Source organism: Pavona decussata, unplaced genomic scaffold (genome assembly GCF_977016875.1).
Source record: "Pavona decussata unplaced genomic scaffold, jaPavDecu1.1 SCAFFOLD_124, whole genome shotgun sequence".
NCBI lineage: Eukaryota > Metazoa > Cnidaria > Anthozoa > Scleractinia > Agariciidae > Pavona > Pavona decussata.
The window spans coordinates 330528-353693 of NW_028145538.1; the positions used below are offsets into that span (position 1 = coordinate 330528).

The 23166-nt window shown below is 38.9% G+C and overlaps 1 protein-coding gene and 1 long non-coding RNA gene across 4 annotated transcripts; one reads left to right on the top strand and one right to left on the bottom strand.

Annotated features, from left to right (window-relative positions):
- Positions 1–2001: 2001 nt before the first annotated feature.
- Positions 2002–5869, bottom strand: LOC146469320 (uncharacterized). Its single transcript, XR_014867214.1, has 3 exons — positions 5777–5869; positions 2213–2463; positions 2002–2102 (listed from the first exon to the last, which is right to left on the bottom strand). It is a non-coding gene; the product is annotated as an uncharacterized LOC146469320 (long non-coding RNA).
- Positions 5870–6256: 387 nt separating this feature from the next.
- LOC146469321 (uncharacterized) lies at positions 6257–17907 on the top strand. Of its 3 annotated transcripts, none has more exons than XM_085123339.1 (2): positions 6257–6439; positions 12107–17907. In XM_085123339.1, the coding sequence occupies exon 2, from the start codon at positions 12232–12234 to the stop codon at positions 16225–16227; it is 3996 nt and encodes a 1331-aa protein (XP_084979465.1). In that variant the 5' UTR covers positions 6257–6439; positions 12107–12231; the 3' UTR covers positions 16228–17907. The 3 variants fall into 3 exon arrangements, with proteins under 3 accessions (XP_084979465.1, XP_084979463.1, XP_084979466.1); XM_085123337.1 differs by lacking the exon at positions 6257–6439 and adding an exon at positions 8513–8822; XM_085123340.1 differs by lacking the exon at positions 6257–6439 and adding an exon at positions 8513–8822 and having other exon boundaries at positions 12112–17907.
- The last annotated feature ends 5259 nt before the right edge of the window (positions 17908–23166 follow it).

Consider the following 23166-nt stretch of genomic DNA (forward strand, 5'->3'; position numbering starts at 1 on the left):
TAGTATTATAATTATGGATTTGACTATTCAGTAAAAAAAAAGTTATTGAATTTGGAAGGAAGTGTAGAGTTCTTGAATGAAAACAAAAAAATACCTAATTAAAACGAATGGATATCATGAAATTTTAAGAGTTTATGTTCCTTAAAAATAGGGCCAGTCAACCTTTCGAAACCTTGGTTGAACTGTCGTCTTGAAATTAAAAGCGGAAAATGGTAAATTTGGAAGGAATTTACGAAGGAAAGAAGTTTGCACAAACGTAGCAGGTAAGCGCTGCTTTGAAAATATTACTGGCTTACTGTGGTCAGTACCTTTTTAGCTGACTTTGAAAACACGTGCGCTTGCTTGTTATTCGCTCAAAGCAGGTTACTTGGAAACTTGCATGTAGCCTAACTTCTGCTCTGTAAAATCCACTGCTGTCTTAAAATATAATACGACTTTTGTGAATTCTAGTTATCTCAGCATTTGAAAGAATATTGAGACTGTTCTTCTAAGTCAGAATTGTAGTGCTGATGAGCTGTACTTTGATGTTTTGTTGTTTATTGGGAGGTGGTTCTAACCTTTGAGTCTGTAGATAAAATCATCCTAAAGTGTGGCCAATCAAATGAAAGCTTCTGAAAAATACTTTCCGTTGGTGCTGTTTATTATGCTGTACAAGATGGTTCTAACTTTTGAGTCTGTGGATAAAATCCTAAAGTGCACCATTTAAATGAAACCTTCTATGGTGATGCTTAGTTCTGTGTATGAAAATCCCTATATATGATCATTCAAATGAAAGCTACTGAGCAGTACGTTTCTTTGGTTCTGATGATTGTGCGATACAAGATGGTCCTGCTTTCGAGTCTGTGGATAGAATCCTAAAGCCTGACCGACCACCAAAGCTGAGAAGCACTTCGCAGTGCGGTACTGTTTAAATTATTCTGTACAAGGTCCTAAAGAGGTTAAGTTTATTTCTCAGTACAAGGTGATTCGAACTTTTCGGTCTGTGTATAAAATTTTAATGTGTGACCAATCAAATGAAAGCTACTGAGCAGAACTTTCCTGTGGTGCTGTTTCTTATGCTGTACAACGTGGTTCACTTTTGTTTCTGAGCATGAAATTCTAAAGTGTGAACGTTTAAATGAAAGCTACTGAGCAGTACTTTCCTTTGGTGCTGTTTATTATGCTGTACAAGGTGGTTCTAACTTTGAAGTCTGTGGGTGGAATTTTAACATGCAACCATTCAAATGAAAGCTACTGAGAGGTACGTTGCTCTGGTGTTTGTTTATTATTATACGTCATTAATTTTCCTGGGGCCCGTTTCTCGAAAGTCACTTAATTATCCTGAATAAGGTGGGTATAGCTTTCATGCCCGTGGCTGAATTCCTAAAGCGTGACCCAAGTTTAAATGTATAGGCTTTGAAGAAACAGTACTTACTTTCCTGTGGTGCTGTACATTACTGCTTTACAAGGTGGTTCTGTATATGAAATCCAAAAATGTAAGTAAAAGTTCTTTTCTATGTATCTATGGTACTGGCCCCAGTTAGTCAAAGGCCGGATAACTTTATCCGCTGGATAAAGCACTATACAGGGTATACAATATACCTCACGTTAAACGTTGTCGTACACTCCCAAACTTAACTCTGGTTAGAGTGTGCATATTCGCTTGTACAAGAGAAAATACTGAAATCTTTGCACAGATTGAAACTGTTGGATAGTGACTTACCCACAGGATAAAGTTATCCGGCCTTTGAACAACTGGCCCCTGTTTGTTATGCTCTTCTTATCAATAAAGGGCAAAATTACTGAGCGCTGATTGGTTGAGAGAGAGGGCATTTTTTCTTAATCGAGGGCATTTTTAATAATCAAGAGAGGGCATGATTACCTGTTAATGATTGGTTAATCCGTTGCATAGCAACCGTTCGTTATCGAGTCGCGAAGTTTTGGAAAATTTTGAAAACTCTCGTGCAATTAATCCTTAATAGTACTTGGCCTCGTGTGATTACCTATACAAAGCGGTTCTACCTATTGGTCTTGTGTATACAATCCTGAAGGCTGCCGAGCATAACGTTACTGTGGTGCTGCTTCTTTTGCTGTACATGATTGTTCTAACTTTTGAATCAGTTCTAGATGAAATGTTCAATGACCTTCAGTAAAAATAGCTATTGGAAATTTATTGTAAATCGAGTACTACTAGAAGAAAACAAGACAACAAAGTAGAGAGTAATGTTGATACCTTCGGTGTAACAAATGCTGACTTTTTCCACGTCGAATTTCCAACCACGCCATGTTTGCATCCTTCGGTCCAAGTACAGTCAAGCTTGCTCAAGGTGTGTACAAAATACAAGTCTGCTGTAATTCCATAATGTCCTTCCATGTTGTTATAGACGGACCATTCCATGGCATAAACTTGGTGAATATTTTGTCTAGGAAACAACTATAACAACATATTTAGGCTTCACCGTCGCTCGTCCTGCTGTAAAGTTCCTTGTGGTAATAGGTGAGAGAAAAAGACGAATAATTTAGCATTAATCTACAATTCAAATGTGCTCTCTCCAAGTCGAATTCCCCAGCGCTTTTTTTTTTTGAAAGGCCCGTTTAAACGGTTTCAACATTTGCCCAACATTCGTTCAACAAAAGTTGAACGGATGTTGGACAAAGGTTGAAGAACGGAGTGTTCAAACGGCTTCAACGCCATTCAACATTTTCGAGAAAAAAGGAAATGTTGTATGAAATCAATGTTGAATGAAAGTTTAAACCGATTTAAATTTGAGTCAACACGCTTTCAACATTTTTTACGCTTTCAATGTTGAAAGACCGGTTTAAACGTCCCCAAATTTGGTTCACCAAGGTGTTGAACGCATGTTGAACCAAATGTTGAAACCGTTTCAACGGGCCTTTAGATGCAAATTCGAAGATACCATAAAGCTAAGGGAAAAATAAAGGAAAGGAAATGCGACCTGTGTAAACCTGAGGTTACATCTAAAGCCCAGAACATCTAAACACCCAAAGCCCAGTCAAAATCATAATTTTGGAATAGTGTTATTCGCCGAGGAAGTTTTATGCTTGACAAGTTCTGGTTTGTAATTTTGACTTGTTCGCGTGTAAAGGTTTGCCAACCTTTTGGTGAACGTCTTCAAAAACTGGATCATCAGTCTTCTAACAACAAGACTTGTCGAAGAGAAAATTGACAAATTCTGTCTTACACACAAAATTAAACTTTTCTAATTCAAATGTAGACCTTCCCAGGAAAATGTCCTCGTGTACAACCAGTCTTAGTGTCCGACGTACACCCTGTTTTTTTTTTTTTTTTATAAGAACGTCTAACGTCTTGGGTTGGGTTCAGTCTGGGCTTTGATCGATTTCATGCTTGCGGTTAGACGCTGATAAATTGCCGAATGGGAACGGTAAACCTTTACCCTATTTGATGAGAAACACTGATAAACGTAAACATGAATGACACGAATCATGAAATGTTTTCGGTAATTCTGCCGCTTTTATTACAACCTCCACCTCAAATAGGTTTAGTAATTCAGCATGAATTTATTTCAAGAAGAGAACGTCGACGCCGACAACAAATACACTTTTTCCAGAGCTTCCAGTTTTTCGTTTTATATTTAAGAACACGCAGACTCGTTGTTCGCCATCATGGACGAACTTGGGATTTACCGCGCGACTACAAAACTGGCTTCAGCGACCCCTGAACGATAGGGTTCTGGACCACTGGTGGAAAGAGTGAGCCATGTTTTGATTGTTGTCGAGCTTGAAATACAGTGGCGGGTACGATTTGACCTTACGATGAACTCAGCACGTAAACAACACGTGATTTTTAGTGTTTGGTACATTTCACTTTCTCGTGATTGGTTGAGCCGCTTTGGGTTCTTACTAACCCATAGAACGGTACCTCGGGAAATGTAATGGGAAATTCTTTTGTTCTTTTTGACGTATCCATGGAAATTTCCCGAAGGCAATTTCACTCTGGGAAAATCGGTTACACACAAAAAGTTGCTTCCCCGTGGGCAACAGCTAATTAATTACCCAAGGGACCCAAGGGAAAAATGGCTAGTGTAACCGCACCTTTATTATTATTATTATTATTATTATTATTATTATTATTATTATTATTATTATTATTATTATTATTATTATTATTATTATTATTATGCGTTCTGATCCAGGTAATTCAATACTAACCGGTAATTAACTTCGCAAATTATCAGATGAAGATTCCGATCCTTTCTATCAAAAGCGACAACTTTCTTAAGGCATATATGCAAATCAAATTTACCGAAACGTCAGTGCAAACGCACATATTGAAAGATGTTCATTCAGTTGACCTTCGGCAGTGACAGGAACGGCTGGCTCAGGTGTTACACCATTCTTCGCCGTATGATACACAATCTGCTGAAATACACCGCAAAGCTTTTCGATGCCATACGGTGGTTAATGTTAGACCGCATACATGTATGTGTAGTTTATCATAGAAACCCATATCCGGCGAGCAGTTTGATTCTTTACATAATCAGGAGAGGAATGAACTTGTTTAATCGAGTAGGGGCTTATATTTTCGACATCATTCAAAAGCTGGACCTTAAACTTTCAAATCGGCTGCCTGAAAAATTGGGAATTATTTTCTTTTCCCGTTTTGTGTTTAAAAGCTTACGCAAGTAGCCATTTTCAGGGTTTTTACAGTACTTTTGTGTGTGTGAGTCTGTATTCAAGAACCACTGAGAAACAAATATGTGTAAAGGAAACTCAACCGGATTTAGAAATGATGTAATTGAGATGCGGGGGTTTCCCCAATCTTGCCAAAGAGAGTTCTAATTGAATTAACAAATTTGTTGAGGAGTCTCATGCTTTCACAGCATACTCTGTTGGGGTTCTTTTTATGTCAGTTGATACGGATTTCTTTGTCCCTTTTGATAATCTTACATAAATGACTCAGCTATCAATTACTTAAATATGCCTGATATCGATTATAAACGTCTACTTCTTTCGTGTTTTGGGGTTGTATATCGTAGCACTGATGTCAATCTCATCAGAGCCTAACAACGTCGAGTATCATCTGAAGGTTTTCGAAGAAATTTCGAGTCAGTGTTTCCAGTCTCCTTCGAGAATTTACGAACAATACATTACAATACAATACAATACAATACAATACAATGGACAGTTATTTTAAGAGGGTAGCATATGACAGTAAGGAAACTGATAACCTAGTGGCCCTCTTTAAACTAAAAGTTTATATTTAAGACTTTAAACAACTAAACGATTACTTACAATTAGAAATGTTATAAAACACTAGAACACTGCTTATCATGACGACTTCTAGAAACACTGACTTGTGAGAGACTTTATTTTCTCCAGGCACTGACTACACAGACAAGTTATGTTAGTTACACTAAGCTACTCGGGCAAAGTTTCGACATCTCAATAGCGTTTTCTAGTTATCAGCTGACTGTTCAAAGTTCGGCCAATTCTCAGTCATGGGTCAACCTCTTGCACGCTTTTGATGATGTTCAATTATTCAATTTGATGATGTTCAATTAACAAAGATTATATCATCATCTTGTCACACTTTATCAGTTTAAACTCATTTCTTATATTTCCTTGACAACTTCAGTAACTTTGAAACTATAAAAACGGGTATTAAAATATGTTTAAATTTTACGCACTTCAACTTAGGTGTTCGGTCAGTTTAAACAGAAAATGCTTTTAGACGCCTTCATCTTTTTCGTGGGTGGCCCCCGATCTAAAATATATAACATGACAGTATATAGTGAAAAGCCAAGTCTCGACTTACACCCAACATCCGATGTTCCAGTTTGACTGATGTCCGATCGAAAGTTCAACGCGATACAGAATCGCTTACTTTCTGTGTGATGCCCTAGAGTCCTAGAAACAAACAAAAAAAAAAGGAAATTTGTCTTTGCCAAATGAATAAAACTTTATCACCCCCAACATTTTTTCACCGAGATACATCACTTAGTAGGAAAAGAGAACTTGAAGTGTGGCGTTTATAATAAATACGAACACACTCAATTAAATAAATAAATAAATAAATAAATAAATAAAAACGTTACTTAAATAGAAAAACTCCCTCGCACTTATTTACGCAATCTTTGCAATCTATTAAATCAATCGTCACAATCCAGAGACTATTCCTTGTCCCGACTCGCAACCAACCTGCGCGTGCGAAGTTCCAGTCGCTAAAGTTTGATCGAAAGTTCGAAGTCTGACCGCCGTACACCATCTGAGTCATTACAACTGAGACACCGACTTTGCGTGCGGTTTAATTATTATGCCTAGACCTAATGGAAAAGAAGGAAAAAAAAGTTGCCTTTGAAAATTTATCAGTGAGTCTTTTCGCCGAATACGTACCCAGTTGCCGAACAAAGACAAAACTTGGAGTCCAGTTTTGCGCTGAAACACGAACACACACTTCAGCGTGTTAATCTAGCATGAGGTAGGTAACAGTAAACCAAATATTTGACAATTCCAAATAAATTCAAATATTTGACCATTGCAAATAAAAAAAAATAAAAATTGAGAACTGTAGCAAACACTGTTAACTAACAACAATTAACTTTATTTATAAGGAATGACTTTAGATTTGCGGGTGTAGGTTTTCCTGCTATTCATTGGTGCTAAACAATGTACTGTAATTTAAGACATCGTTGCGATGACTTGCTGCAATTGTTTTCACTCGCTCCGGTTGTAGAAAAGAAAAGTTTTTCGGAAAACGTTTCGTTTTTAACCTTTCTCGGCTTACGAAATTTATTTATTTATTTATTTATTTATTTATTTATTTATTTATTTATTTATTTATTTATTTATTTATTTATTTATTTATTTACCGGGTAGGTCTGTCACTCAATACTGAGCATTTTAGACCGCAATAACGAATGCCAAGGAAAACTTCTAAGATTCATTCATCCTAATCTTGTCAATCTTGTTAGCTAGCAGTCACGTACACTTGAGCCCTTCGATGTTCCAGTCTAAAGTCCGATCGGACGTTCAACGCTACCCTCAGTGGTTACGCCGCAGCGCCTTCACTGACTGTAATTTCGGCGTGACGTGCACGTGGCCACCGCGGTTAAAGATCAAAGCTTAAAATACTCAAAAAATTTTGGTTTAGCCGAAAAGACCTTTCCATGCAAAAGTTTTCTAAAAATAAAAGCTTCGAAACAGATTTTAAACTCGCAAAGAAGAAAAGAAGGATTTTACAGATCGCCATTCATGGTGATTCAGTATGACAGATCGACAGCTGGATCGAGAAGAAATTGTTTTCCTACAGACATAAATTGGTCACGGAGTTATTCCGGCGAGGTTTAGCAGATTAACGGTTTCAAAGTCCCAAATACAAGTAATGCTATATTCGAAAGGTAAAAGGTTACTGAAAAAACCAATTGACTCAAGCAAACAAGCACTACTATTTTTTCGGCCTTTGTCTAGCATGCTAGTACCCATCGCTAAAATTAGGTTTTGGCTACGCGCACCGAACTGTGTCAGCATTCTAACGACGCCCTTGAAACGCTTAACCCTTTAATAAAATAAAATAAAATAAAATAAATGGGAATTTCAGTGGATTCTATCGACATTTTCCAGGTCGAATTAGAATTTGAAAATGTTTGTTTTTGTGGAGGGAGAAAACCGATCAAAACCGGAGTACCCGGAGAAAACCCATCGGAGCGTGGACGAGAACTAACAACAGACTCAACTCACATATGACGCGAGACCGCCGGGCAATCGAACCCTGGCCCGGCGGAATTGGTGGGAGGCGAGTGCACTCACCACTCCGCCATCCCTGCTCCCCTTCCTCTTAATTTTACACGCATCACCGAATTTTTACAGTGTAACACGGCCTTTCCAATAAAGGACTTTAAGCTCGCTTGTGTTGATTTTCTCTTATATAAAAATGGTATTTTTTGGTATTGATGAAGTCTGCTGGGTTTCTCGGCTAAAAAATTGACCGGAGACTGGCAGTGATCACCAGCAATGGTAATTTTCGCCGCCAATTCATTTTGTCTTTATATTTGTGTATGCAAATTTGGTACATAATAAAAGTAATTTTAAAAATAAATCGTCGGGTGTTAAAAAATCTGTTAATTCAAGGTCTAAGATCATGATTCTTGCCGTTATATTTGACTGACCAATGTTTCCCAGCAAAAATCCATTTGTATCCGCAGCTTCTTGTTGCCCAATTTATGTATGCCGGTAAGATCGGGTCAAGGTTTGCTATAAAGAACCATAAAACCTAGGCAACTTAAGTGTCTGCAGTGCATGTCGCTTGAATCAAACGATCACTCTGGGCAAAGTCCTTTATACACCAAAGGGATATCACGTGAACAACACATGTCAAGGGCGTTAAAAGTCAATAAGCAGCTGGATTATTTTGATGAACCTTTGTCTTCTAGTCGCATTTGTTTGGACAGACTTTTCAAAATTAAACAATAGTTGTCACATGTGTTATTGACCGCCAATATAACATTATAAATTCACTCTCCCTCACTCACCGTCTGTTTCAGTGAGAGCAAAGGTTTGAAAGACCAGGTCACTTTTCTTAGAGGACCTGAAAACATTCTCGCCGATTGAAACCGGGTAACTTTCTTGTAAACTGGATTCTTTTGCTACTTCGCTTCTTTCAATTCACCACGCAAAGGATAAATTGAAATCACAGTAATTAATAATCGGAAAGAATTACAGCAGGACCATTTGCGTGCAATATTTTCCATTGACTTTGATACTGCGGTTCGCTGAGGCCGTGTCATGGAAAAAACATCGAGAGCAAAAAACGACAAAGGAACTGCAATTAATCAAGAAACACTCGGCGAAGAGCTAGAGACACGGTAAGTGACTTGTCAGATGTCGCTGATGCTATTGTTAGATTTACTACGGTTGTAACGAAAGCCGGCTGAAATAATACATAACACGAGTAGCCGATATGACACGTGCTCTATACGCATAGGCCAGGATCCGTCGCTCCATGATCGTCGTGGCTCGTGTGTTCCGGTTCGCACGGTGTGCGAAAGTCAATTCTTTCATTTTCGTTTGTTTTTCCATTTGTTTATTAAGATGAAACGTCAAAAATGTACTATGTACTATGCACTTGCTAGACGTCGCCGAAATCTTCCGCATTAAACCTTGCCGACTGATCCTATGAATGTTGACAGACCGCTTCGATGCAAGTTGACACAAAGCTTTTACTATGTAATTCCATTCGTGTCAACCAGGTCTTCTCGTGATAGACATATGCTCGGTCACTCCTTAAATTTGTCAATTCCTGTCGATTCTCATCGATATGCCGAATCGCTATTATTATGCAATATATTTAGGCCAACAAGCAAAGGCCATTGGCTTCGAAAACGTAAGCCAAGTTTTAAATATAGATATAGGTAAAGCTAAAGGTATTGGCAAAGGCCATTCGCTTCGAAAACAAGCCAGGTTTCTTTACCATTTTTCATCTACGCATAATACATCTGTTTTTTATGTATTATGTGGAATGATTGTAGATCAAAAAACTGGCTTGTATAAATTATCGTGTTTTTTTATTTATTTATTTGTTTTTTTTTTTTTGGTTTGTTTGTTTGTTTTAAAAGAAAACGAAAGAAAAAATAATCTAGCCAGGTTATGAGTATGAATATAGGTTACCTCTCAAAATAAAGTGTCTTAAGTGCTGTGTATGCGATCGTTGGGCTTATTAAACTGTGCGTGAATCCAGTTAGCTTGAAGTACGTACCGCTTCACGCGAATCACTTGTGACTCATAAATTGGCTCAATTCTTTGGCAGTTACATAACAGCTGAGGTCACTCTGTATTATAGGTGTCAGTATAATTTTACTGTGCATAGATTTACAGTAGCTGTAATATTTCGGGCGATCCATATTTGTGGCTTAGATAAATCTCGTATTGAAGAACCAGAATTACAGTTGCAAGCACTAAGAACAAAGAACAAAGATAGCATAGCAGATTTAATGTGGGCCAATATTTCGACTCTCGAATATTTCGTCTCTTCACTGCTGTGTTGTTTCCTGGGCAAGATACTTCGATCCATATTGTGTCTCTTCACCCAGGTGTATAAATGGGTACCGGCGGCATACTCTCGGTATAACCCTGTCAGGGTGGACTAGCATCTCAACAGGTGGGGAGTAGCAATTCTCCTAGCTGCTTCATCAGTGTTACAGAAACCGGTCCGAGCTCCAGCCGTGTGGGCCAGTTGTTTCATTTGGCGTCAGTTCAACAATCCCATTCATATTTTCGATCCACACAGTTTTCTTCTTCTGAAAACTAAAACAACTGCGGAGTAGAGAAAACGAGAGACTAGCGTTCATCACTACTATCCCCAGCCTCTCGTCTTGCGCGGTATTGTACCCAACCGAAAGTGAAATTTAACACTTTTATAAGCCTCAAACGCGAAGAAGAAAAATTGATAAGGATTTTTTGTTTACGATTTTTATATGAGAACAACATGAACATTTGATAAAGCAAATAATAAATTCTGTCATATACTTAAGGATTGGTTCAAGAAGCTAGAGTTGCTCTCGGCTACGCCTCGAGCAATACGCCTCGAGCAACTCTTACGGTTCTCTCGTGCTCTCCAAACTTCTTGCGTGCATCCATAACTCGATATACGCATGCTAAGCATGCTAAGCTAGAGTTACTCTCGGTTACGCCTCGAGCAACTCTTACGCTTCTCTCGTGCTCTCCAAACTTCCCGCGTGCATCCATAACTCGATATACGCATGCTAAGCATGAACCAATTCTTAAATAGTTGTAGACTTGAAAACTGATAAGCTTTAGTTATCTCCCTTTCTCACTTCATCGCTGGATTGAAACGTCACAAGGACTATTTCTGTACAAATGAACTCAAACTTTTAGAAATCGAAAGGAAAGGTACTTTCAGTTTAGTGTTTTAGGAAATTGATAATCTTTACAAGTGAATTACTCGTCGAAATGAATATTTATTCAGCCGTACTCGTAAAGTTTTAGAATATTAGATCGAGTACAACTCGTTAGCGTAGAACGCAAGTTCCGATCGTTATTGAGTTATGAACGAAAGCTGTTTAAAAACAAGTTCTTAGATTTTCCCCGTGCTAATCGACTTTCGGTAAACATGGTTTCCATTAAGGAAGCAGTAATATTTGCACAATTCCAGCGCAATATCCTATAACCAACTCGTAGTGTTATCAGCTGTCCTATTTCCAGTTTCAAGATCCTTTCTAAGGCTAGATTTTTAATAGCGACTAATTCCTTTATTTCCTCTGCTATAAAACTAATTATAGTTCAAAGGCTTACCGAGCTTAATTAATATTCTCTGAGCATAAAAAGGTTTGTGCGTTGTACAACTTTGAATTACCGAACGAGGTGAGAGTGACGGGAGGTGATCTGTTCGTGAAAAACCGAAATTTAAACAAGTTGAAGAGTTCCAGTTTTGTTGAAAATATATTTCTGCGTAGTCCCCATGGACGAGTTTCAACGACCCTGTACTTTAGCATCCGTACTACCAAGTGCCAAGTAGCAAGCCGTTTAGTGCTCTCCGAAGCTCTTCCCCGCTGTTTCTCCATTCAACAACGCCTAAGTTGTATTATTTACCTTCGCGTATCGCCCGCGCATTTCGAAGACTAAGAACTGTTTGGATAGCCCCAAAAGCGTCTTGTTACAGAAACATAAATATCGTATAGAAAACATGGATTACAGAATAGAAAATACTGCCAACTTAGAAGGTTAGCATCAGCTAACAAGAAGACGTAACTTAAGAGCAAAACTACAGCTACATTCCAATAAACCAAACCATCTAAGGCATGTAACTCTATAACAGTGAATTTCTGAGCTAACCTAGTGTCCTAGCGTCCAAGCTGTGGAGCAAGTTAACCGCCAAGGAGAGACCTTGTGTGAACTTTAAAAGTTTTAAGTCATGTATTAGAAAGCGTGATTTGAGCAATTGTAATGGGTACATCCTTTGCAGTGGCTAGTCAAATGGCTATCTAGCAATCTATCTATTTTTCCACCCCTAAGCATTTGTAAGCAAACAAACAAACAAACAAACACAACGAGAAGTTAAAGGTGTGAGACTGAATTTCAAGTTAAATTCTACTGAATTATCCTAACTTTGTTTGATTATTTTTATTAACAGCGTAGATGGCTCCCTTAAGTGATCAGTCCGCTTGGTCCTCGTTGGAACAGCCTTTTGTCGTTTGTGTGATGTCTTCCCCTCTGAGTTCCACGCTTTCTCTTCTTTAAGAGATCGATGCCTTCAAAATGGATACACCACAAAATGAATTAAAGGCATCTCCTTTGTTTCTAAAGAACGTTGTTAAGTACGAAGGAGACATGCCCACGTTACCCACGATTCCTATCAAACGTACCTCTTCCTGGTTGTCAAACGGCGAGGGAACCACGTCCAATTCAAAACGTATCAAACAAGGGCGCAACGACCCTTCCTGTTGTAGGAATGACGAACACCTTTTTATCCAAAGTGAAACCAGCCTGCAGAACATTGTTAGTGAAGTCGTTGAGTCGTTAAAAAACAATCGTTGTGAAGGGATTCTCTCATTGCAGGGGAAATCAAGCTTTGAAAGTGCGGCGATAACTGAATCGGTTCAAGATGATATAATAATGGTGCTAGATGATATAGAAACGGGTGTTAATGAAGTGGCACCTAGGAATGGAAACACTCAAGATCAACCTTTGCCTTCTCCTTCGCATAGTCGCAGAGGGGAAGTATCAGTTCTTTCAGGGCCGGCTCAAATTCACATTGAACCAAAGGAGCCAATGCTCAGAAAAATACAGAGTCTAGACACAGGAACAACAAATGGTTTTGCATTTGATCACACCTTCTATCCTAAAGTTGTTGGTGTGCAATCGATTTCATCACGATGTTCAACATTAACTTCAGCACGAAATAAATCTCATTCCTCACAAACGAGTACATCACCAGCGCCACTGGAAGAACTTGATCAGGGCAAGCAAATTTACCACCCCGTAACTATACACAAAGTTGACACGAATACCAATGCAGCATCATACACAAATCCAGTCTTGGTTAATTCTACGACTTCTTCACAAACGCAAAAACAATACGACCTATTATTTACTTTCAAACAAAAAGATGGTCAAAACGACATGTTTCTCGTGGTGAACGATAAGGTTTTTTCTGTGCGGCGTTATGATCACAAAGGCGAATCGTTCTTGATTCACACCGATAGTAATGGAAAATCATCGATTTTAGCCAAACTTCCACAAAAGGCGAACATGACGTCAAAAAGTAACGACACAGGAACTGCTTGCAGTCGGCTGTTTTCGGACATGGAGAGCGAAACCACAAATGCTTTATCGAGCCTTTCACAACAGCCAGAACATCGCTTTCATCAAAGGATGGCCTTGCACTCCTCTACAAAGGCTCCCGTGACTATTAACCCAATGCAGAGACGTTTTGTACAGACGCTTAAAGCGGGAACAAGAAAGGCTAGAGAGACTTTGTCTTCAAATTCCAATCCGCGTCAAGTTCCAGGTAAAATTCCCGGATTACTGCAATGTAACGGAAAAAGGAGATTGCTGAATGATAATAAGATCTACTCTAAACATGAAGCCGTAAACAGTGGCATTCGGATGCCAAGTGATGCCTTTATCATAGCGAGACAACAACTTTCGGATGCCCTAATCTTTGGGAGACAGCAACTCTCAAACCAGTTGAATAACACCAGAACGGAAAAACTCGCGGAACATGTGGAATTGCAAAGATCGGCTGTTTTAAAACAAAAGGTACGTGTTGGTGAGCAGTATCTTGATCCTCAAACACAAACGATTAGAAACCCGAGGCACCACCTGATTGCTAACGACACACTTCAAACTTCAGCGGTTACCGCTCTGCACATGAACACACTCCCTGCTCGCAAAACGGCAAACGGTTCGAGCAGCCAGCAGCCCGTTTTGTATCAAAATGTTATGGCTGCATATCAAAGGAATGATGAAATGGATACTCGCAATGAACAGTCGCATTACAACACCACAGTAGAAAAAAGTAACGGCCACGATGAACGAAATGGTGGTTACCCAACACATGAGGATGAAAGAAGAATTCAGTATAGACATATGGTATTGAATTATATCGCAAACCAATTAGCTTCAAGCGAGGAACCCTCCCCACCTGCAGCAAATAATGTTTCGGCCAACAGAAGATCTGATGACTCAAATACCAGGCAGAATTTCAATGGGGCGATTCCTAAGGAGTCAGTTAGAACGGTACCGCAAACTAGTACACATGTTCATATGGTGCCACATCCACAATGCCAGAATACGAACGACAGCCATGGGTGGAGAAACAGTGATTCACGGTCAGAAAGAAATCTAGAGACCCGTAATTCTGGTCAGCGACATTCCGTAAATGAAATGGCGGGGCAAAACATTGGTTCGCTAGACTCGCAACCTCGCTACAACGCGCCGCTGCACAACAATAACCTAGAGGAAACTGAATTGCTAGAAGATGATGATGAAAATGACGGAGTTGATGCCACAAAGCAAATACTGCAAGTCATTGATTCATGGCAGCGAAGGTTTTGTTCAAACAGCGATTCTCCACAAATAAAAGAACTTTTGGTCGGTACTACTGCCTCAGGCGTTGCCCTCCAAACCGCTGTGACAGCGACCTCGTCAAGGAAAGCGGCTACCGAAAGCTCTCGGGCTGTGAAAAACTCTAACATCGTAAGTACAGCACCTTTTATTTCCCAAGTGTTGTCTGGTGTTATCAACCGATCAACTGGTGGAGAAAATGTCGTACCAAAGCGAACCGCGACTGCACTCGTGATCGACCCGAAGTGTTCCATTTATGTTGATGCGACTGACTCAGTCATAGACGAAGATCGCAGGCAAGGTCTTCCTGGTCAGAGGATTTCAAAGAAAGGGATCACGAATCCAGGCCTGCATTCCAATCAGTCAGAAAATGTCACTATCTCATTTCCAGTATCCTCAGCTCCTGATGGCATTTTTTGGTCGCAGGAATATGGGCCGAAAAGACGTATGAACCTAACTGCTGTTCAAAGGCCTTTATCACGTGATTTGTTCGCAGCAAGACCCTCCAGCGATGTACCCAATATTGTGAGGCAATCCGACCAAAGAGGAACTTTGTCAGTTAGTGATTCTCAGCGGTCGCACATTAACAAGAGCCCGACAAGGCAAACGCCCATGTTTGATAAAGGATGTGTTGCTAACAACACCTTGAAAGACGTCAGTAGAGTGAGCAATCCGTCCCGAAAAGGATGTGTAGCGCCTACTAGTCTTCAGCGGAGCTGCATCAACGGAGCGCCAACAAACAACACCACAACAGACGAAGTTGTAGAAATAATAATAGACTCAGCTGATGAACCGGCTCTTCAACCCAACTCGATGGTCTACTCTGAAAAACCCGAGAAAGACTTGGTCATTTCCAGCCAGCAGTGTGGCAATGACGCTGTATTATCCCAAACAGGCACGCCGCAGACTGCTAAGCCATGTGATGATGACGATGATGTTGTTGAAATAATAATGCCAATACTTCAACGAGATTCTCCATCCAACATGCTTGTCAACAATGTCACGCTTATTGGCGGCCAGGACAGTTTTGTAAATGAAATGTCAGCAAAGAAGACCATCAACACCGAAACAGGAAAAGATATTGAAACGGTTCATTTATCTCCAGAACACAATTTTCAGCGCAAAACGATAGTTTCTGTTGAAGAGAAACAAGAAGATAAGCTCCTACTCAACCCACAGAGCAGCACTGATCCCAAGCGGCCAGAAAGTGCTATAAAAGCTGCAACAGATGATGGAATTGGGGTATTGACTCCAACTCATACCTTACAACAAGATTCCCGATCCAATACGGTTCTTACCCTGGCGAAAGAAACGGGTCGCTGTGATGAGCGGGGTGGCAACTGTGTCGTTCCATCAACGGGCACCACAAATGTACAAACAAGTGGTGAGAATGATTTGACAATAATAAAAACATCCACTGAAAGATACGCTGGACCAGACAAAACCAAATATGATGGAAGAGGAAAAGTTCTCTTGGAAATGGCTGAGCAATACGAAAGAGAAGCTGTGTTGAAAACTGTACAACAGAGAGAGGAACTGGTGAAGAAAATTAGAACCACTCGAGAGAGAATAGCACAAGAAAAGATTGACTGGAAAAAGAAATATCTCTACAGATTAGAGATTCAGCTAAAGAAAAAGCTGGCTAAAATTGCAGGTGGAACTGAGCTTATAGAGGTTGATCAGTGATCAAAACAACGGAAATAACATTTAACATTAAAATATTTAAATTTTATTTCCAAAATTCCATATTCCAGTACTTGTATGGCTTTTGAACGGACGTCCCTTTGGATATTATTACGTCGCCAGATTTCAATTTTCAACAACAACAACAACAACATTTTATTCAGTGAAAATTAGAAATATAACTAATTATATTAGAAGTGCAAAGTTTATCTATATATAGATGGACTAAATAACAGTGAAGACACTACTATGGCAGTGAATAGGATAAACTAACATAAAGCAAAGCAAATACATTAAAATTACGAAGAGAAGCTAACCTAAAGTCTTAGTAAGACTGGAGACTTCGACATAATCATCTTCTGGCGGCACTGAAAAAATTTAGAAAGAAATTTTTGTTTGTTTGTTTGTTTCAATTTCGAACCAAATTGTCCTGTCTTAAACAACAGCGACTTCTTTATTTCTATGCTATTTGGAAACTGATATAATGGCGATATGCCACAGCACGTTTCACTGAGAAGGGGTTTTCATCACCGCGTTAGAGAGAGTTTACACGTGCGTCAAAAATTATTTTCTGGAATGCATGGACAAATATTCCCCTTCTCTTACATCAAAGTTTAGGCTCTTTTCACTTTAGTGATGCACATTTCTCCATTATTTTTAAGAGACTCTCGATATGGTGACCACTCGCTGTAGTAGTGCTCATTTTCTTCTTTTATTATCGTTGTCCTCTGATTTTAATTAGTTAACCCAGTTTTCGCTAGAGAAACCAATATCCATGCCAGACATTCATCTAGCTTTTGCTCACAGCAGGAACAATGCAATGAAACCGAACATTGATCGCGCTCCTTTCTTCCATATATTTTGGGCAGCACGCAATATCATATATTTTCACACAGCGGTGACCACAGAAAGCAGTTTGCCTTTGCATCACTTGAAGAGGCAAAAAACTTGTTTAAGCGAGCATGGGTTTATATTTCCAGCATCGCTGAAGTAGCTAATCAAATCACTGTATTGGAAATTTAGTTAGACTGCCAGATAACATTTGGCACTGATTTTCTTTTCCTTTTTAATTTTCGAATTTTATTGATTTACTTATTTATATATTTATTTGTTTGTTTTGTTTTTTTCTGTTTTGCCAAGAAACAGGTTTATATTTGGAAACCTCATCCGGGTTTTCCCAGCCTTGCTTAAGGACGGTGCTTACTAATACCGAAGTATTTTTGTGCGACTCGTGACTATGCGGGAAAAACAGATCTTAGCAAGGGCTATTGGAATCCAAAAAGAAAATTGGGGGTAACCACGCATTCTTCAGAGATAATTAAGCAATAATATCTCTAAAAAGCGCCAAAATATAAAGCAATGTATGGGATTTTTTCCTAAATTGAAGCTTAATTAACTCTGAAAAATGCATGGTTACCCCTAATTTTCTTTTGAGATACCAAAAGCACTTGCTAAGTTCTGCTTTCTCCGTATAGTTTTAAACCGCGCAAAATTATCCCTGTATTAGTAGGCACCACCCATAGGAAACCCGAGTATCTCGAGATGCGCAGAACGTATGCGCAGTAACAATAGTAGGCACCGTCCTTAAGAGAGTTGTAATAGGAATAACTAATTTGTTGAGGAATCTCATGCTTTTATACAACATGTTTTATACAAGTCAATATACTTTTAGCTTTTATTTGACATGATTTGCCTGTCTTTAATTTTAGAAAAGTTTCTTCTTGGTTTCCAAGATAAATAACTCGCGTTTGTGTTTTGGTCGAGGAAGAACTGAATAGAATCATAATTCCTTGAACTTTTCGTAAATTATATATTCATATTCAATAGCAAAGCTTTCGTTATCATATCAACATATCACGCTAAATTTTTTTTTTTTTAATAACACAGTTCACTCGGTCATTTCTTCATTTCCTTGACAAAGTTTCAGTTTCTGTAAAATCATAAAATGTAGCGGCTGCAAACATGGGAATAATTTTTCAGTTTAGTTATATCCACGACCAGATATGAATAACCACTTGCTTGGGTTCCGTCAGTCAGGCCCCTTCAGATCCCTCGCTCAAGATGTTGCTCTTGATGGTGCAGTGTATGTGTCCGTGGTAAAGGAAACAAACAAGCAATTACGAAAAGAAAACTTCTAAAAATCATTCTCCACTAATTTCAAGCTATTGTCTTTTCACTAAATGTATCTTCCCTTTTGTACACCTTCGTAATCTAAAATAACATGACAGGCTAGGCGGGACTTGCATCGACCCGTCGATCTATTTCATTCTAAAGTCCGATCCGATCCAAAAGGGTTTTGCTTAAACACGAATGAACACGCACTAATTGTTTTGTTTTGTTGTTTTTTAATTAGAAATCTGTAACACATCTGTTAGCTTACAACAAATATATTTTAAAGGAAGTAGTTTCAATATAAATTTCACGTTTTTTTCTCTGCGATTATCACTGCTAACAGATCCCATTAATGAAACGCAGCTATGTAATCGTTTTTTTATTGCCCACTTTTTTTCCTCGCTCGTTCATCGCTAACAAACCAAAATTAGTAAATCTTTTGTTACTTAATCTTCCTTGGTCTAAGTTATGGAAGAAGGAAAAGTTGGAAAATTCACTCTCCGCTAATTTCAAGCTATTTTCGTGTTCAATACTGATTGACCAATGAACTTTGGTCTTCCTGGGTTCTTAATCTAAAAAACTCATGATAATACAGAGACCTGCCTAGTCTCAACTCGCACTGACCATGGGATTTTTCATTTTTAAGTCCGATTGAATAGCCAATGCGCTGACCACTAAACCAAAGCGCCGTCGCTAATCAACCTTCTTTGTAGCCCAGAATTTTATAGCTTAAACTCTTTTGTGTTAACAAGCCCCCTGGTTTTAAAACATTTCCAAGTTCATCATATTCAGACATCTGAACGTTTTAAAGACCCTTTTCATAAAGAGTTTTAACGAAATGGTTTTGAGATTTTGGCAATCGCCAGTCATGGTGGTTTTGTGTCGAGTGTTGGAAAAAGTTTTTCCCTCCAACCTGAATGGGTCTGAATGGATGTGTTCTGTGAAATTTGATCTAATTGCATTATATAAAGTCAGCTCTCGCCTTGTGGATACCTTGCTATTACGGACACCTCGATAATAGTCTGAAATGTCAGCCGTCTCCTTCCCCCAACCCACAGGGGGGCCCCCTTTGGGTAAGGAGGAGGAGACGGCTGACATTTCAGACTACTCAATAATATGCACAGCAATAAAATCCCCGGCAGATTTTTTAAACCTTTTATCCCGGTGCGATTTGAGCTACTTGAATAGTTTTAGTCAGAAAAATAGCGTGATGTTGTTTTGTTGACCTTGCGTTACGCTACTTGACGTCACTACGGAAGTTGCTTATGATAACCTGTTCTTCTTAATCGCCTAATCCCCACCCTGTGGGGTCAGAACGATTAGTTTTGAGCAGAGATTCATCAATGAGAAATGTGAGAAATTTTTCAGTGGAACCTTATTGACACCAGATAAATGATCGCCAAACCCATTAATTTATTGAGGAGCATTTAATACTTCGAACGCATGGATTGACAGTTGAAGATTATGGTTGACGGTAGTGATGGTTCGACGGAAAATTGGCAAACAAGAAAATAATGAGAAAATGAAAAAAACGTACAAGTATCGGCTCCTTTGAAGTTTATTGATAAAACAAGCACACTGAACGTTGAACACTGAAGACTATATACATTGAGGGAGTATCTGACATTATAACATAATATGATATTATCACAGTACACACTACTGTGACATTTTAAGCTAGTAACTTAAAATCTTACAATATATAGACTAAGCTACTGACAGATTACCCCGCAAGAGAGGATGAGGCCATCCTCTCCTGCTGTCTCTCTTGTACCGCAATATCTATATCCTGCGAGCAGAGGCCTTATCTCTTCCCGACTTATCTAGGAAGATCGAAAGGCCTTTGCTCGCAGGGTACGTTATCTAATACTCAATTGCGAACCAAACCAAGGCAGCTGTAACAAAGGCAACATAGAAATTGTCACTAAAGAAAGAAACCTCGCGGCTCGTCCTTAATGGAATTTTTATAGCTACGTGAACTTGCCTAATTTCGAAGTTCTGCCTCTATTTTGAGAGACTCGTCAACATGAAGCGTTGCAGCAACCAATCTCGTAAACGGATCTAAAACCATCAGAAATAAAGGAAAAAACAATTTAAATGCATCCCAGTCTAATTGAAAGCGAATAAAAGGTAAGAAAATAATTTACCTTGCATCCATTTCTATCGGACGGTCCTATTTGGAGATTGAATTTCGATCGATAATTGCTCGAGTAAGCGTACTAATCAGGTTAAGATATTTCTGCGATGTTTTCTTTTCCAAGTTAGTCCGGCGTGGATGTTTTTCCACCACAAAACGGTTTACATCAACTGATAATTTTGGTAAAGAACCAACCGCCATGTTCACTTCTAGAAGACAACCGCTGACTAATATTGGAGTAGAGCTGGCTCATGTCAGGAAGGCGCAGGCCCCATTCTTTGTTTCGCGAAGGGGACTTGTTTTAGAAATACAATCAGTCTTCAAGGCATGATCAAGTGGATTGTAGGTTTGGGATAAGTACATGTTTTGTGATAAGTCTCTCAACCGCACACGAAATGAGCGAAATCTATTTTTCAAGTCCGAACGATTCCGTTTAAACGGACACTTCCTCCTTCCTTCCTACAAATACGCTTGATAACTTTTGCCATATTATTTCAATGACAAAAATATCAGTAGGAACCCCCAAAGTTTAACCCGTGTCCTCTATACGAGTTCCTCGGGAGCCTTTAAGTATCCCTGCCTGTTACAAGGAACACCGGCATTCTATTCCCCACCGTGGAATCCAATTATTATTATTTTATTTTTTTTTTTAATAGAGTGTGTGCACGGCGGCCATGTTGGAGGACTAAAACAATAGACGATATTTGCATAAAAATAGAATATATTTCCCAAAGGAAAATCACTGTATTGTTTCGGTCCTCCAACATGGCCGTCGTGCACACACTCTATAGGTGCTCCTCGCAATACAATTTTAGTTACACGTTACCTTTTCAGTTACATATATTAAATTGCGACATGTTGACAGTAATTTGTTGGAAATGCTCAAGACTTTCCATAAAAAATATAGAACTAATTCCATTTCTTTTGGCAGTTTTATCTGTGACGCGGCAACATCGCGTTTTTGCTTATACTTGAGACGCAAAAGTTTCAATTTGTTATTTTAGAACATTCGAAGTTTTTTTGAAAAAGTCTCTTGTCTACCGGCTAATATAGTGTCGTCATTTCCCTGAATTTGTGTGTAAACTTTAGTTTTAGGTGGTATGGTTCAAGCCAACAGCTGACATTCTCGGTAGTCAGTAGTGGTGAGTATCCCCTGCCAGTCAAGCGGGAGACCGGGGTTCGATTCCCAGCCGGGGAGGTTGGAAACTTTGTTTATGTATGTCGCTCTAGCTCAGTCTATCAAAGCAATTATAAAAAGCAACCAGCACCAAAGAAAATTTGCTGGAGATTAACAGTCTTTCTCCGTTAGTACACTCACTTGGGGGGTTGGTTGGACGTATCTCGATATGCCTTAATGTGACAGCGTGATGCTGTTAGTGAGTTCATAAGTGCTAGATGTATTAAAAGTCTACTTAGAAATATAAAAAACTCATCTGATTGTTACATCACAGGGTACTCACACAAACTGTGGGGGGATGCATGAAAGGCTCCGTCAGCTCCCGATAAACGTAAACTTACCTTACTCATTGTGATTTCAGGTTAATCACTTCTATGAGTGCAGACCGAATAGCGCTCCTTTCATTATTAGATAACGCACTAATCAGTGGTCGAATTCTAACGATAATGTAACCATAAGCAACAAACAACAACTTAACAACAACAAACAACGACTTTATTCACTAACACAAATTACATTAATTGAAAATTTTGAGGATCCGCAGGTTGCAATAGCTTTTGAGCTATTCGAGGCGGACTCATTAGTGTTAAAAATTAAATCATTAAAGTAAATGTGTAATCATTGAATGAAAATAGACAAACGTTTAAATTTTCGGCGTCATCAATAAGGCAAATAATTTTTCATGTTCTTTAACGTGGAAAGATCATTACAACAGAGATACAGTCAGCGTAACAATCAAGCAAGTTTTAGCTCTATCCTTCAATCAACTCCCCGTGCAAACATCATGGTATGTAAGTCTGCATAAACCTAAACCACGCTGCACAATTTCTGGCAGTTATCGTGTTCACGTTTCTCCTGTTCTCGCGGGGATCTTCAAAAGCCCCAACTATCCCTTCACGATGCTCATCTGGGATACGGTTTCGACGAACTCTGCGCTCCATTACTGCTGCAAAACCAGTGTGCACATGTACAGCATCTTTTTCAAATTTAAGCATCGATATAAATTCAGCGGGAAATTAGTCAGAAACCACGTAACTAAAAATGTTTTGTAATTGAAATTTTATTCGCGAAATGTAACGTTAACCCTAGGTTAATGAATTTTCATTCGCACGAAAGAATGTTGTTTTCATAAAACGCTATTTTAATTGGCCTTAAATAATCTTCTTTTCGATGCACTCCTTAATGACTCTGCCACAAATTGAAATGTATCATTTCCTAGCTAAACTGATTATACATTAATTTCGTTGACCAATATTTTCGCGGTAATAGAATTTATTTCCTGATAATGAAGGGCAAAAAAGGTGTAAAATAAAAGAACGAAAACGGCTACTCTAGAAGCAATCTGATGGGGTTAATCAGTTTAATCGATGCGATGTGATATAGCGGTGCGTCACAAAACCATACAAAAAAATGGAAAAAAACATCGCTGCTTAAATTTAGACTTCAATGCTCGTGGTTTAATCTGGAAGACCCCACCGTAGTCATTTTTAGTTAGTTCAGAATTTCAAGAAGGCCA

Excerpts from the sequence above, each read along its gene's own strand:
- LOC146469321 (XM_085123339.1), top strand. The coding sequence starts at position 12,232 with ATGGATACACCACAAAATGAATTAAAGGCATCTCCTTTGTTTCTAAAG.